Raw genomic sequence first — 16,636 nt, 5'->3', positions numbered from 1 at the left:
ATGTATATAGGTACTTACAAAATACACTAAGACACAAACAGAGTAGGCTTTTCTCATGGTGACATGCATTAATAAAATGTTTGTTTTGTTCTTTTTTTTCTGCAGTTCTAGTTAAAGTTTGATGCAGCAGCTCTGCTTTTCTGAATGGACTGTCTCCATCTCCACTATCAGTACAGCAAACCAGGCAGACATTCTTTTTTATAGATTACAGTACACTAAAAGGTTGCATTGTGCCCTTGTATGCATTTTTAACAGTTTAATTCTGTAAAGACAAAATATGTCTGGTGGTCCAGCTCTGATTTACATCTTTGGCTAAATTGCAGATTTGAATATTGTAATACTTTCCTATAACAAAATAGACCTGCAGAAAGAAATTACTAATAAAATATTTTACATATGCATAGTTCTATGTTCTATGTAGAGATTTCCCTTAGCTTTGATTGTATGTCTCACAATTTTGTAATTTATCATTGTTCATTAAACTCTGAAAGCTATGTGACTTTGTTAATATTCTGTCCTAAAATGCGATAAGATGTGCCCTTTTTTTTTTGAGCACCTGCCCCTTTAGTGGTCTCTGCACGGCCCTGATGAAAAACCATACGGCATGTAGAATCAGTAGTATATTTCCAGTAGTTCTGTTTACATAAAATTTTGTGGAACCCAACAGAAACTAAAATAAGGTAAGTGGAGGGTTTAGGGATATGACACTAATACTTTTCCGTTTGAGAAGGGTTAGTGCATTCAGTCTCACCTTACATCATTGAATATTACATACACAAAAACTTACCCCCTCTAAATTTTTAACCATCCTGCATGTACTTCTCTGTAAATTGCCCTGAATTGACATGTTGTGAATTGGCACTATAAAAATAAACTTAATTGAATGAAATTGATTTATGCTGTCTAGTTAAGCAATAAGTAAATAAAAAAAAAAGAAAGAAATAAAATAGCCATATCTGAAGGTGAACAAAAATCTGTGTTTGAGATTTATCCCATTTATCCCAAAGTACTTTGTTAACATTTATAATAAAATACAAGTCAAATAGTCTTATTAAACAGTATTCTACAGATGCACCATATGCTTTTGTCAGCTTTTCCATTGATCACTGTTTATAACAGTCCAAATGTGGGAGATATTTATTGGTTTGTCATTCAACTCTTCTCTCCCACTGTGATCTTAAGAGCATGAGCTATTCAACACTGTCACCTATTGACCACAAGAGGAAAAGCACGCTCCACACCAAATAAGACAATGAAGCTCAAGATGGTTTTATTTCTATGAGAACAGTTTGACAACACACAGGTATATATCCCTCCCTTGGGTGCTTCAAACCTACTAGAATTGATTTACGTTTTCGTGTTCTTTAGTCTTTTTTTTATTTCCTGAAAAAAAATGTCTTTCCACTTAAGAGAAAAAAAAATTGAACATCACAAATCTAAAACTCAACAAAACAATAGTGAAAAGAGACAAGTGTTCATCTTTTCTCTTCTTATAAGAGAACACGATGGTATTCTGTTTGTGATATAATTTCCAAAAAGATAGTTGAATCTGAAGAGGACGTTGGAAGTATTTTGTTGTGGGAGTTGATTTTTCACAGTTCAGGTCTGCTCTGTACTTCATAGACCCAGGAAGACGTGAGATTTTGTTGTCTCTATTGCAAAAACAATTCTACGTGCAACAGTTCCGAAATAACTTTCAGTAAACTGAAACATAAAATATATGGATTTTTAAGAGATGCTATGCACAAAGATTAATTAAATTCACTTTGCAAAATTATTTTTAATATCTCTCTGAGCTCCTCAGATGAGATGACATTGCCTAATGTTTTTGTACAATATGCCAGAAAGAGTAGGGTTTTAGTGGGTGTTGAAATAACAGACAGAAGAAGGTTGGAAACAAAGACACAAATCAGAGCATGCAGAGCTGTAGCAATGCCATCTCTTTTTCTCTGTGAAAAATAACAACATTGAAGATGAAAAGACCCATGCCGAACAAGACAACAACAATATTGTGTGATAATCAGAAACAGAAGATGATAAGAAGTCAATAAGCGTATGTAACATTTACATACAAAAATGTAGGATGAGGATCTAAAACACTTTACTATATTTCTGTATCTGACTCTCATTGGCAGGAATGGACATAGAAATCACTTAGGGGGCATTAAGACAAAGGGGGTGTACATATTTACAGTCTGCTGCTTAGTAACAAACACACAGTGCTATCCTAAATTAACATTAACTGATTTTCAGTTAGATTATATTGTAACACCTATGAAACAATTTAAATAAAACACACATTCATGCTGTATTTTTGAAGAATTTGACTATTGAACAATGAACACATCAAACAAACACACTGTTAACGTTAAACACAGATTATCTAAGCATACACTCAGGCCCATTGAGAAAAAATACATACTCTGTAGATAATTGCATATCTTTGTTTTTGCTCCATTTTATTATCAAAAATGACACTGAACACAAACACACACATACACATCATATAGATTAACTTTAAAACATGCACATATTTACACCATGTTGTAATTACATGCTGTAGACTATTAACAACTTAGCATTATGCATAATTTCTGCAGCGGATGGAAGAGCTTTGGATTGACTCACTAGCATTCTGAGGCTCATCTTCAGTTAGCTGCTTCAAAGATAAAAAAAAATATGCTTGAGGTAATGTCAAAAAATTTACCAAATAAATAAACAAACACTGTCCTTTTCAGGTTTTTCTTTCATTTGTGTTAAAATTTATGAGAACCTTTGATCTGATTTAATTGGACAGGAAGCCCTTTCTCCTCATTTTATATTAGTTTGGAGGAAAAAGCTTTTGTCGTCAGAGGGCTTTTAATTTTAATTTAAAAAAATCGGATCGGATTAATCAAACCAGTGGTTGTATGTACACACGATTTTGTAACTACAAGTTGTCTATGACGAGGTTGTGAAACTGGATCCCAAAGCTTGTTTTTCTAGCTGATCAGCTTTATTTGGTTGAAGCCCACGGTCCACAAGATGGACTTTTTTGCATGTATGATGCAGCAGTTGCATGTTAATAGTCTACAAAGTTGCATTTTATACATGAATTCAGATTCATTTAAAACAAGAGACTACATTTTACATTTCTAATCCCTTTCTCTATAAAAAAGGTTTCACCTCTGACAGAGAGTGCATGTAAAAGTATGACACACCAACCAAAGAGGTACAATGGATTCAGAAAGAAAAAAAAAGTTGTAATAACAGCATTTTAAAGGAAGCAACGTGTATTTATTTGAGCATAAGCATAATCTGCAACCCTCTGTACTTATTTCATAGATGTTAAAACCCATATGGTGAACATAGCTTAAGTCTTAAAGCAGATGGCACAACCACAGTCTTTTAAATAAGATTCAGCTTCTTGAACATAAACAGTTAAACCAGTTTAATACGTCTCAAGTGTCATATCAGGAAGGCACACTCATATGTCCAATCTGCATCCGATCTGCCATTTTTCTTTTAATCCTAAATGCATAGATGTATCTTCATGGTAAGAGAAACAGGTGACACATATCAGACCATATATGAGTCTTGCTAAACAGTGAATGAAATATTGAAATATAATAGTTGAAAAGAAACCGCAGCACCTGCTGCTGCATTTAGTGACTTCAACCTGATTTATTCTAGAAAAATCTGCTAACGCTAATGAATGTAAACCAGCCCTTTGCTCCACACTGTCACACTTTCTATTTTAGGGCACAGCACACTTATAAGCAACATACATCGCTAGGTATGCTCTGCGCAGAGTAGACCACAGAAGGGAGGCAAGTAAAGCATGCTCCATAAACTAAACTAAAGCTTTTATCCAATATAGTGATTAAGGTTATTTTCACCCATTTTTAGCACCCTGTAAATAAGCTTTTAAACAAAAAAGTCTAGAATCTGATCATTCATAAACTACTATCTGGACCTAATAACTGAACTCTAACCTACTAAGTATAAACTGAGACCTGGTGCTTGAAAAGAGTTTTCATCAAATTAACTGTACATATGAAGTTATCTTAAGATGTCTCTTTTTTGCAGAGCGGGATTTATGTCAAGCAGTCATTTGTTAGGTCATAGGATTCATGCAAAGTAGGGATGGTTTTCCAGGTAATAGCTGGTTAATGAAGCTTGTTACTTCTTTGCTGCCAGTGCTGCAAGTTGACCATCGATATCTTCCTCTGGCTGCAGTGGGTGCCACTGGGCAATGGGGCGGCGAGGATTTGCTAGCATGTCTGACCAGTGCTTAAGACCCAAACCTGTAGCCTTGCTGCCAACAAAGATCTTCCCGATGGCGTCGTTCTTACCTATTTTGTCATAATCAAACACTGTGATCACCACCAAGATTTTCTGGGAATGAAGAAAAGAAAGAAACAGAGATACGTTCAACATTAGGGGAACTTCAGCATTAGTGATATGTTTTTCTTTCAGCATCATATCTCAGTTCACTAAGCTATATATTTGCCAGGTCAAGCTACCACTGCAGCTTACGTAGTTAAAGAGAAATGTGTTACTGCTTGTATTGACTCAGAGTCTCACTGGGACAATTACTATAAAAGCTTTCTTACACACTGAACAAAAAGTTACTGTTGCTGGACCTTGAAATGCCAATTTTCTAAAGTAGCTCACGATTTCTAAACCTGATGCTGCCTGAGTGTCAAAAGTAATTTCATGGGTCTTTGAACAATCCAAACCAAAAACCCATGTGTATTTTTGATTAAGGCAAAATAAACTTTAAAAGAATAAAATTCGGAATGCAGTGAAAATCACAACAGTTAAGATGAATTAAAAGAAATTAATGCAAAAAAAAAAGTTAACCTGGCATCTTTAGCCTTTTACTTTAATGCAGCACACCAAAACAAATGCATTTGAAATACTAAGTGTCTTCTATGTGGCCCAGGTGGTCAGATTTGACTTTTACTGTACCTGCATCTGTTCCAGTGGGATTTCAAAGCTGAATGACTCATTGTAATATGGATTTAGGGTGTTCTTCTTTACAGTTGTCTTCTTTTTCTTCAGGCGCTTTCCTCCTTGCAGTAGCTGGATCTTCACATACGGATCTGGGCAGCAGAGCAGATAATGAGAAGGAGATAACTATTTTCAACAAACAAAATATAAGTATCATCTTTAGTCTCTTATTCTATTGTTATTTAAGCATCTATTTTCGGTAAATACAATTTTATAAACTATAGTATATAAAAAGTAAACTGTGTTTTTTATAAGTACATAGGCAAAAGGGATGTGTGCTCTGACAAATACTGTGACTAGTTTGCACAGCATCATACAAAAACTTAGTTGCAGCAAAAATCTTAGCTTTGTCATTCAGAAATCACATCCAGTTAAATTTCAGATAGCCTTACCAGACAAGCCACAGGCGTCCATCTTCTTCAGATTCTTTGCCTCCAGGATGCAGACGGTTAGTTTCCCAGCCGTGGGAACATAGCGGAGGGAGATGCAGATGTCTCCTAGTTTCTCAGGCTGCGCAGCAACAACAAGAAAAGAACAGTACAAGTCCACATGCTCATTAGACAAATGGCTACATTTATAGCAAGTTAATAAAAACAAATGCTCTTTTTTGTCTTTCTCTAATCAGCTTTTGTTTTTTATTATTTGGGTTGTTCAACTGATATATCTCTTACTTGGATTTATTGGGTTTGTTACTTTTATTTTAGTTTTTTTTCTGCTTTCTTTTTTATGATTTTCTGTCTGTCAAATATTTATATAAATTGACCTCTTCAATTATTTGTCCAGCGCACTCCTCTGACTTTCCTCTCAATCCTCAAGCCCTTTGGATATTGTTTGCACATTACCTCCTTTAAGTTTTTTTAATCAAAGGAGATCTAAACATTCTTGTTTTGTTTTTTTATCATACATTAGTTTTGGTTATTTGGGCTTATTTTGATTGCATCTCCAAATAATGGAATTTTACAGTTTTTATTTTTAACCTTTAGTAAGTAGCTTTAAGATGATGAGTTGCATAACATGTACTGCATAAAGAATACAAGATTTTAGCACTCTATATGTTAAGAAAACTGATTTTATACAACTGGATTCATTCTGTAAAATTACTAGCATTTTAAAGTGAAATATAATTAATTTTCAACTGGTGAAGTATTTTCCATCAAATGCACAACGGTTGAGAGTTATCCATAACTATCATTAGCTTTGCTGCAATTTTGGATATGAAATATTAACAATAAATAGTCTCAAACAGACAGATTATAAACAGATGCCAGTGAGATGGAGCCAGCAATTCTGTTTGCATCAAGATTTGCGAAAAAGTTTCTCTATAATAATTTGGATTAAGTAGAAGCCTCTGGCATTATATTTTGTAATTAAACAATTTTATGGGGGGTTTTAATAACGGAATATAAAGTATTTTTAACTAATTTTAAAAATAATATTTTTTTAGATGTAATCAACAAAGGCACCTCCTCTTGATCAGCGCTCTCCAGGTCCTTCCATTCTTCAATCGGACGTCCAAGATCAATGGTGTTCATGGGTATCTTCACTTCCCCAATGACGTCATGTTTGGAAAATCTGTCATAGTCATAAACTGACATCACTAGAGTCTTTCCACCCAGCTCGTCGTAGGGTACCTGATCGAAAGAACCACTGCAGGTTATAAGGTATCTTTGTTTTTTATACATGGTTCATAAATGACTTAAAGTTAATAAAAGGAAACATACATTTAAATGCAAAAAATGATGAAGAATTGAAAAAACAATTCAAAATTATAGTTTAAAGACAGGATTTTATGTATGCTGATGCTGGCTTTCTCAAATGTACACAATAAAAATACATGATAAAATATGTATTTATCCAGCCTGATGTAAATGCTGTTGAACTAAATATGATGAGAAATCAGAAAGAGTGACAAATAAAGTATGTTACTTTAACAGTCTTTAAGTCCTAAATGGTGGATAAAATCTACTGTCTGTACATTTGTTCTCTGAAGTCAGAAATTCTATTATTTCTAGCATTTTGACATTGCCAATCTTAGACCTAGCATTTTGACATAACTACTTTTTTATTATTTTTTTATTTTTTTCAAATTGGCTCAGCTCCCAACATAATCTCATGATACTCTGAGGGGCTTGTTAGCCAGTGCAGCAGCTGAACTGGCTGCAAGATCAATATATTCCTGATAGGGAGGGACAGTTTGGTGTAAGCATTTCTGTATAAAACCAGAAACTTGGTCACCGTCTTTTTTCCTGTTACATCCCATCACAGCAAAGAAAACCTACCTTGAAAACGAAGGTCTCGTTGAAGACTGGATTCAATGTTTTCTTGTGCACCTTGGTGTCATACTTCTTCTTCTTATCGGGGAGAAGAAAGACCTTAACGTAAGGGTCAGAGGTTCCACCCGAGTCCATGGACATCAGATCTGCAGCTTGAAGAATGCCGACTGTGAGCTGTGTTGAGAATAAATATGTAGAGAAGGGATCATGACAGAGCTATTGTAATTTTGTTTTTTTTTTATAAAAAATTGTGTATATCATAGACCTTATATAAATATAACATGATCTGACAGTTATAACTCTATAGTGAATAACTACATGGACCTTTGGTAAACACCAATTTGCACAATTTTATAAAGAACGGTACTAATGGAAACTTTTGTATCCTTTAATTTACAGCAACATTTCCTATCTCCTTTTCGTTTGCTTTGCATTTATCTCTTCTTTAATAGTTAACATCTCATTTTATCAAACTTGGTCAATATATTTTGGAGGGAAAGTCACAGACCTTTGTATTCTCAAAGTCATAATCAATAGAGTATTGTAGCTTTCCCAGTTTTTCTTGTTCCTTCTCCTCCTCCTCTTTCTCCTCCTCTGTCATTCCAGTCTCTCCTTCTTCTTCATCATCATCATCCTGGTGTTTCTGTTGTATGAAGGTGACAAAATAAAAATACTAACTAAAACACTTTTGAACTCAGATTTGCACCACAGGGATTCGCCATAATCATCAGCATGCCACAGACACTGGAGATCCAAGATTTTTTTAAATTGGGAGATACATGTTTTTGTTAAGACTTACCTGAGCAATAAAACATGATTTAAGTTTGAAAGAATCTTATTTTTGTATAGAATTTGTGTCTACTTTTTAATCCTTTAATTCTCCTCCCCTCAGTGTTTTTGGATCAGTGGGCAACTATTGTGACATGCTTGAGCGGAACAGAGACAGCCAGTGTCAGTGGAGGCATTGCATGCTCGTTCCACTAAAGATAAAAAATGACATAACCTTGAGTCAATTCAGAAAAAAAAACAGAGTTCTCGTGTTAAATTTCAGATATCAGCAGAGATGCCCTTTTCAATCAATCCTCAAAGGAACTGGCTTACAACAGCCCTACCAATAAATACCATAAATGTAAATATAATATACACAGAGATTAATTAATTTTATATACTTAAATTAACAGCATCCAAGGTAAATTAGCCAGTTTCCAGAAACCATGTACAGATATAGTCTCACTCAATAATGATTAAAAAGATTGTTGTTGGATTAGTGTCCTCTCTCCCCGCTGATGATTTAATCTGATTTCAGAGACCGAGACATGCAATTAAGGGGTCTTTATTAAACATGAATATGCTAAACTGATTGATACTGCAGCTTAATAAAATCTCATCAAGATCTTAGAAATTTATGGTTGGGTTTAATTAAATGTGCTGCATAAATAAGCCTGAATAAATGCATAAGTTCCTACAACTAGTTGTTTACTTGGGGAAAACTCTATAAAATATAGATGGGTATTTCTGTATAACCATGAGGAAATTATTGAGGCTTTTGTACTGCTTCATCACATACAGTAATTCATGTGAGCCCGTTTCAACTGTGATTTTGATTAGTCTAATATAGCACCAAGAGAAAGTCACATCCTGATGTATTTTCTTTTCAAGAGACGTACAAGAATGCATCACCATCAGCATAGTCAATTAAAGCATAAAGTTTTGTATTTATTAATATTTTTTGTATTTCTAAAAAAACACATCCATATTGTGTATATAAGAAGAATGCTACTCAACAAAAAATACATCTTAATTGAGCTTGAAATATAAAGCTTTCTATGTCCACTACTGTTGAAGTGAAGAGTTGAAGAGTGATTACCAGCCAACTTCATAAATAAAATGCAAGGCCTTCAAAAATGGGTTATGGCAGCTAATAACGGTGGTACTTTAAATTAAATTGAACCTGTATTTAAGTCTCTTGACCCAGATGATGTGGTCAATTATAGACCTATATCCAATCTTCCTTTCTTATCTAAAACTCTTGATAAGGTAGTTGCCAAACAAGTGGGTGACCACTTACACCATAATGAACTTTTTGAAGAGTTTCCGTCTGGCTTTAGAGCTCATCATAGCACTGAAACAGCTCTGGTGAAAGTCACTAATGATATTCTCATGGCCTCAGATAATGGACTTGTATCTGTACTCGCCCTGTTAGATCTCAGTGCTGCATTTCATACAGTTGATCATAATATTCTTTTAGAAAGACTTGAATATTTTGTAGGAATTAAAGGATCAGTGCTACATCGTATTTATCTGACCAATTACAATTCAATTCAGCTCATTTATATAGCACCAATTGAGCAGCTAAAAAAAGATTGAAAACCTTTAAGTGTAATAATAACTATGGAAGGCTCTATTCTATATTTGTTATGAAGGTGCAGGCCTGTACAATCAATGACAGGACTTCAAATATCTAAATTCCATGAAGCGATTATAGGTAACACTATGAAATTGTTCATGACAATAATAAAAATAATAAAAGACTTAAACCTACAAAGTGATTTGAAATATTTGTGGAAAATGCCTCAGCAACTGTAAATGTCGGAAATAAGAAGTCTATATGTGTTCATGGTTTCTTGAAATGCAAAAGGAGATAACTTCAGCCCAGGCAAAACGCAGATTATTATGCTCTTCATTAGACAGATGAAAACTATCCTCATCTATTTTTTAACTATGATAAATACCAAGCTTTAAAAATCAAAGCTAGTTTAAACCTTTATTCCTGTGCCTCAAAACACTTTTTGCATTCACAATTTTCACAGTCAAGTGTCAAGGATAAAAAGCCCAGCCAGCTTTTTGCATGCTTACTAAATGTTTGCTCTAAAGATATTTTGAAATTGAATCAAAGCATTTGCAAAGTAACCTTGCCTTTTTCTTTTAATTTAGGGCCATTAGGTGTCTCTGTAACCTCCTGTCTCTATGATTGTCTCAATCATTTTTCATTTCTTGCTTTTCATGCACTTTCATCATTATCATTTCCATGTCTCCCACATGACCAATCATGCCCTTCTTCACATGCATTGATTAATAATGTTAAGAGTTTCTTGCATATCATGTTGTGAATAACAGTTACATTGTCCAGCAAACAATGCGTTAGATGGTTAGACTCTCCTCTCCTGGGTTTATGGAGGACATCATAGCTTTCTTATCGTTACATTCTTAGGCTACCATAACATCATTACAACAAACGGGGGAGACAAAGGAAGCTACGACTTTCATTCCATGAAACCCACCTCCGCCCTCGGGGCAGAAGGTATCATGAGCTATCCACCTACCGTATAGCAGGGGTCCACCACAGTCAAGAAACACGAGGCACACACAAAACAGAAAGAAAGCGGAAAAAGGAGGAGAGCAGAGAGAGGAAGAGATTCAACTCACAAGACACCAAACACACTACAAAGAAGAGGCAATCAAAACCACCACAACCACAGTTATGAGGAGAAATGACACGCTTGAGATGAGGATGGTAAACACGTTCGACTACTAAAGCAAAGAACGTGCATCACATAGATTTGTAAATTATCTCATTAGTTTTAATAGTTTTCTTTCATTTTTGCATTTTGTTAAAGCATTAATTTTTCATAGATAAAGAAACAAATTATTTTTATAGTCTATATATTTTTTGCCACCTCTTATCAATGTGTGTCATGTTTTTTTTTACCACAGAGTAACAATAAAGTACATCACATTAGAAGACAACACAACAGCAATAAGCAGATGGGAAGAGAGCTCTCCTTGTGTCCTCAACTGCCTGGCCTAAAAGGGCTGCCGGTGAAAAATCAAACTTGATTAGTAAAAAGTATTCTGTGTAAAATATGTTATCATTTATATAAATTAAAATATAATATGAATAAGAAAGAAAACAGATTACAACATATTACTACACTAGCCTTCAGGGGTGCAGGAAAATTGATCCATCATACCTCGCCACCTTGCATGTTCTTCATGTTAAAGCCGTCTTTGCCCTTCTTTCCTTTTTTGTTCTTCTTCTTCTTACAACAGCATTTTTTAATGATGCAGAAGCAACAAGTAAGGACGAGCAATGCCGCCACCACAGCAATAGCAATCAAAGCCCATGGAGGAACTGGTTAAAGAAGCAAAGGTTAAACATTATAATTCAGATATAACGTTTTTGGAAGAGATCTCTGCAACGTTTGTGTCACTTACGTGGAATTTTATCAATTTCATTGAAGAATTTGGTTTTGATCTCTTCAAACATGTCATTCTTGCTAATCTCTGTGTTGTTGGAGCCTGAGGTGTCTGAAGCCGGAGTAGTGATTGAAACCAGCGAGGGAGCCATGGTCACAGTGGTGGCACTGGTTGGCTCAGCAGCCGCAACGGCCTGAGGCCTTCTGAACAAGTTGAACTTCATTATGAACGACTAGGGGCTATGTCCCTGAAACCCAAAGAAAAGGTAAAGCAATCCATTATGGACATTATTGCAAAGGGGGGGAAAGTGGAAGGTCATAAATGTTTTTGTTAGTATTGTGCAGGTCTATGTTTCAAACGTTTCAGTTTCCAAGACTTTTTCTTTTCTTTACAAAAATTACCATTTATTTCACAACTACAAAAATAACAAAAACAAAACTAGTTTTCTAGCAAACTGTTAAAAGCATAAAATATAACCTCTAAGCTGATTAAAATGTATTAAAAATTACAGAACAATATAGCAAGAACGTAGACAGGTAAAAAGAGTTGCTTTGATTCCCATATCTCAAACTAAAACATTAACTTAAGCAAGACAACTGACATTTCAATCTTTCATCTATTTAATGGTTTGATGAGAAAAACCTGAAAAAATGATGGAGAACTTCTCTGATGTGATTTGTACCTAACTTTAGGGAGTATGCACACCAGGAAAGTCTTTTGTTTGCTGGTTTGGACCAAGGATTCATGTTTTTGTGCAAAAAGGCACCCATTTGGTACGTTTCATTTTACCATCATACTTTTTGCAAATAAACCACAACTCGTAAACAAGCCAAGCATGGACAGATGGAAGAAAGTATCATGGCAGACCTGCGTTCTGCTCTTTATATATGTAATTATATTACAGCTACAAAATTATTGTGTCAAGAGCAGCTTATTTGTTGCTCAATTGGTTTTACACACAGTGCAGGGAGCAGCATCACTAAGTAACAGATGACCGATCAGTTAAAACTATAGTACCACATTCACTACATAGAAACGTAGAAAATATTGAAAATATTTCTGATTCAGTTTTTCTTTGTTCTTTACATGTGTCTGCTCTGTCTTCTGAAACCCCCCACACTAAGCTTGGTTCTGCTAGAGGTTTCTTCTTTTTATGTATGCTTGGTATGAGGGAGAAATGTGCAGGGACACCATGCTCATCCAGATGGAGTAAATTCTGCACATCAATGACTTGATGCAATATGACTCTTTAAACTTTTCAACAGCTGTCTGTAGGAATTGATTGAATTGGCTGTAGGGCTTTGGGTCGACATGTATAGAATATTGGAGCTTAAAAAATAAACTGAATCGATTTGACTTTCATTACAAGCCCTGTTATGTTGGCTTATGTTCAAAAAGGGGTCAATCTTGCAGTGAGTTTATTATGGCCATTTCATTATCACACCTGAATAAACAGCACAGAAATCCATTTAAAGTGGACCACCTCAATAAGTGCGTTTCTATCCAGTTGTTTGTTCAGATACTACTACAAAAAAAACTGTGGTCCATTTAAGTGGGACCAAATTAGCTGGTGTGAATACACAAAAAGCTGATATGGCTGATATAATGATAAATATGGATTTAATCTACTCAACACACAAGTGTAAAATGGTCACCTATTGTGGGTTTCATTTCATACAGGAATATGGAAATTTCAAAGCTGTCTTTGTGACAATATTGTTAATTTTCTAGGTTTCTGCATACTGTTCCAATGTTTTCATTCAAGCTGTTTTTTATGCAAATCACTTGATGAATTTGTCATCCCAGCTGAAATAAATATTTAAATTAGATTTCCAAGATCAGAAGTATCCAAAAATAAAACATTAATCTGAAAAAGGTTCATTTTCTTTTAAAAAGCCAGATTTGCAGCAGTTTTTTTTTTTTTTTTTTTTTTTTTTTTGATCATGTTCATTATATCAAAGCAATATATATTTTTTGCCATACAGGGGTCAGTGGAATAAACAAAGATATACAAAACAGAAGGTGTTTTGGAATCTGACTGCAGACCTCTTTGGAGCAGCAGAGTGAGAGGTCATGGAGTTCCTGTAAAGACAAAGCCACATTCATCCCTCTGGATTAAGTCCTTATTCAGAAAACCCAAAATATGTCTGATAAGTGTTAGAACCTTTTGTTAGGTAACAATGTCTAGCTTAGTTATTTCTCATGTTTAATGGGAGCTCCGAGTCTTAATGATGGATCTAACCACTTTAAGTTACATTGGCAAGTTTTTGAGAAGGGCAGCCTGCACCAAGCAGCAACACACAGCAAGTGCTGTGTATTGACCTTAAAAATAATTAAATAAATCTCAAATGAAGGTAATACTTAGGTCAAAAGTTATGCAGTGTTACGTTAAATACTTGTATTTAAAAAATCTTTTCAGAATATTTTTAGTCATTATCATAAATCTGAACCTTATCTATCTATCTATCTATCTATCTATCTATCTATCTATCTATCTATCTGTCTGTCTGTCTGTCTGTCTGTCTGTCTGTCTGTCTGTCTGTCTGTCTGTCTGTCTGTCTGTCTGTCTGTCTGTCTGTCTGTCTGTCTGTCTGTCTGTCTATCTATCTATCTATCTATCTATCTATCTATCTATCTATCTGTTTGTCTTATTTAACAATTCAACCATTGAAACTGAGTAAGATTAAGAGTTTTATTACTAGTATTCATTTACACCTTTCAAAATAGTTTTACCTCAGAAGACCCAGTAAGCCTTGCATCATTTTTAATTATCTCCAGGAATGACAGTTTGTGACAGTGTTGCACTACTAAAGTTTACTGCTGAACATCAAGGTGCCAGGGTTCTGCTCTTTAATTAAGGATTTCTGCATGGTTGCTTTGCAAAATAAGGAAACGCTCTAAATAAGGAACTATCTGGCAACATCACTGCTCTCTAATTAAAATAAGAGGTAATGAAGAGTAATGTGGTACAAACTATGGAGTTGTTTCTTCTTTATACGGTCATTTTCAGGATTTAGAAAAAAACTACGAATTTGAATTCTTACAGTACAGTTTGAAACCGGAGCTCAATGTATATCTAGTTCAATGCAGTCAAAACATACAGCAAATTAGCTTAACAGTAGGACATGAGTAGAAATTTGAAAATGTTGTGCCCAACACAAGACCAATGAATAAATGGCATCCTAGTATGGAGACACACGGCTTGAAGTACAACAACAAACATGTTTTACAACTATATGAAAATAATAGATGTTCAAGAAAGCAAAAACATTCATTCTACATTTTGTTTTGCTTTTATGTTCTGAAACAGGAAAATTTAATTTCTGTTATCGTAAATGCAATGAGATGAATGGAATAAAAAAAAAATGAAAGTGAGTTAAAAACAAAATAAAAAGGAGTTTGAGGTAACAACATGAAGCTGAGTGTGTAAATGTTTATGCATGATTCTAGCTTTATAGATTTAACTATGGAGCCCATTTTCCACAGGTCTAAAGGAGCAAAGAGCTTTACAAATGAAATAATTAACATCTCTAAAACAAACAGCAGACACAATAATAAGGATTAATCATGTTTAAACAAACAAAAACAAAAAACAATGCTAAAAATAGAAGGCAGTCTAAAGTATAAAATATTTAAAAAAAAAGATAAAAGAAGAAAATAATTTAAGAAATATCAGCAGTTAGACCATCATATCCTAAAAGCCAATTAATAATGAGGCTTTGAAATTGTTTTAAAATGCTCTGGAGTTTATACTGATTTAGGTTTAAAATCAGACTGCTCCAGGGCCAATGACCTGCCACAGAACAGGCAGGTTCTCACAGTGCCTCATTAAACAATGAGTGTACAGGCAGTAGCAATGTATTATAAGAGGAACTATGCAATATATGCAAACTACAATCCTGTTGTTATTCCCCTTAATTGGTGCACTACCCATAGATCAATGGTTTTTTTTTTATTTCAAATTACATATTTTGTGTCGGGTATCATTACAGCAACAGATTGAAAGTCTAATTTGTCTAATTTTTCCGTACATTTCATATTTTCGGACTAGATCATTATTGCCAAGAAGTCCTGACTGTCTCCTTCAGCTCACACCCTGCCTGTAGCTGAAGCGACCAGACTGTCAAAAACCACCTCAATTAACGCCTGAACACAAATCAGTGCAAAAATTGTGGGAACTGATTGGCAAGGAAACGATACGAATCATTCATCAGTCACTGGCCTGTTTAGCCTCAAGGTTATAAATAAAGTTTATAATACAAACAAGCTTCCGTTATACCATCTTTTGTATGGAACACAAAGCAATCACCTTTAATATATAAAAACAAGTAAAGAAATCACCAAATTATTGACTTACTACAAAAAAGTAAGCTTTTTTAACATTAAAAAAGCAAACAAAACAAATTCAAGCAATTTTGTCTTGTTATAGGACTAATATAATTTTTTTTTATCTTTATATCATTATTACTCTTTCCATACTTTAACTGCTAGGGTTTTACAGCCTGTGATTACAAGACAGTGTCACTTAGCAAAGGGAGAGGAAGGTTCTGACACATCGTCAATGATAAATTTGCTCAGGTACAGAGAATATAGCTATATGTGCACAGTTTTTAATCATTTTAACCCTTCTCATTTTTACATTGTGATTCCATTCATATTTACCAATGTTCAGGTATGAAATTCAATCAAGTAAACAGCGCTAATCAGAAAACAACTCACCAGTCAGATGAGGTATTCCCCCTGAGAAAGGGCCCATTCAGTGAGTGTTTGGGATACAGTCCCTTAGAGCTGTGGTAACATAGCCTGATCTCTCCCATTAGCAGACACTGCAGTCTCCTCTCACTTCTCTCCACTGCAGCAATACACCTCCTCCTCCTCTGTCCAATGCTCACAATCTCCCCTATATTCCACCCTCCCGTCACACACCTCCCCACTTCCAATCTGACTCTGCTATGTACTTATGCACGCAATCTCTTTACCTCTTTCTACCATCCATCTCTGTTTTCCCAGTCTCATTTGTGATGCTGCTCACACAGCTGATTGCAGCATGCCACTTTTGTCTCAGATTGGAGAGTAGTTGTGAGAGATCAATAACCACAAGCTCCAGGGTGAGGGGACACTGGGTACAGCGACAGTTAAGAAAAATGAACAAAGAAAACAAGCAAAATATC

At 34.8% G+C, this 16,636-nt stretch overlaps 1 protein-coding gene across 4 annotated transcripts in view; it reads right to left on the bottom strand.

Annotated features, from left to right (window-relative positions):
• Nucleotides 1-1,245: 1,245 nt before the first annotated feature.
• Nucleotides 1,246-16,636, bottom strand: part of LOC119778998 (synaptotagmin-2) — a 31,806-nt gene continuing 16,415 nt past the window's right edge. For 2 of the 4 annotated variants that reach the window (XM_038278491.1, XM_038278490.1), the window contains 8 exons: nt 11,484-11,712; nt 11,240-11,400; nt 7,777-7,911; nt 7,275-7,442; nt 6,459-6,626; nt 5,388-5,505; nt 4,954-5,087; nt 1,246-4,377 (listed from right to left, as the gene is read on the bottom strand). In XM_038278491.1, the coding sequence (XP_038134419.1) occupies nt 4,162-4,377; nt 4,954-5,087; nt 5,388-5,505; nt 6,459-6,626; nt 7,275-7,442; nt 7,777-7,911; nt 11,240-11,400; nt 11,484-11,688 (1,305 nt within the window). In that variant the 5' untranslated portion in view covers nt 11,689-11,712 and the 3' untranslated portion in view covers nt 1,246-4,161. Of the gene's footprint in view, nt 4,378-4,953; nt 5,088-5,387; nt 5,506-6,458; nt 6,627-7,274; nt 7,443-7,776; nt 7,912-11,239; nt 11,401-11,483; nt 11,713-16,184; nt 16,346-16,636 lie in introns of those variants that run through there. The other 2 variants (XM_038278492.1, XM_038278493.1) reach the window with 2 other exon arrangements.

Source organism: Cyprinodon tularosa, unplaced genomic scaffold (genome assembly GCF_016077235.1).
Source record: "Cyprinodon tularosa strain WSP-4 unplaced genomic scaffold, ASM1607723v1 ctg141, whole genome shotgun sequence".
NCBI classification, from domain to species: Eukaryota; Metazoa; Chordata; class Actinopteri; order Cyprinodontiformes; family Cyprinodontidae; genus Cyprinodon; species Cyprinodon tularosa.
This window is presented reverse-complemented; position numbering and strand designations above follow the sequence as displayed.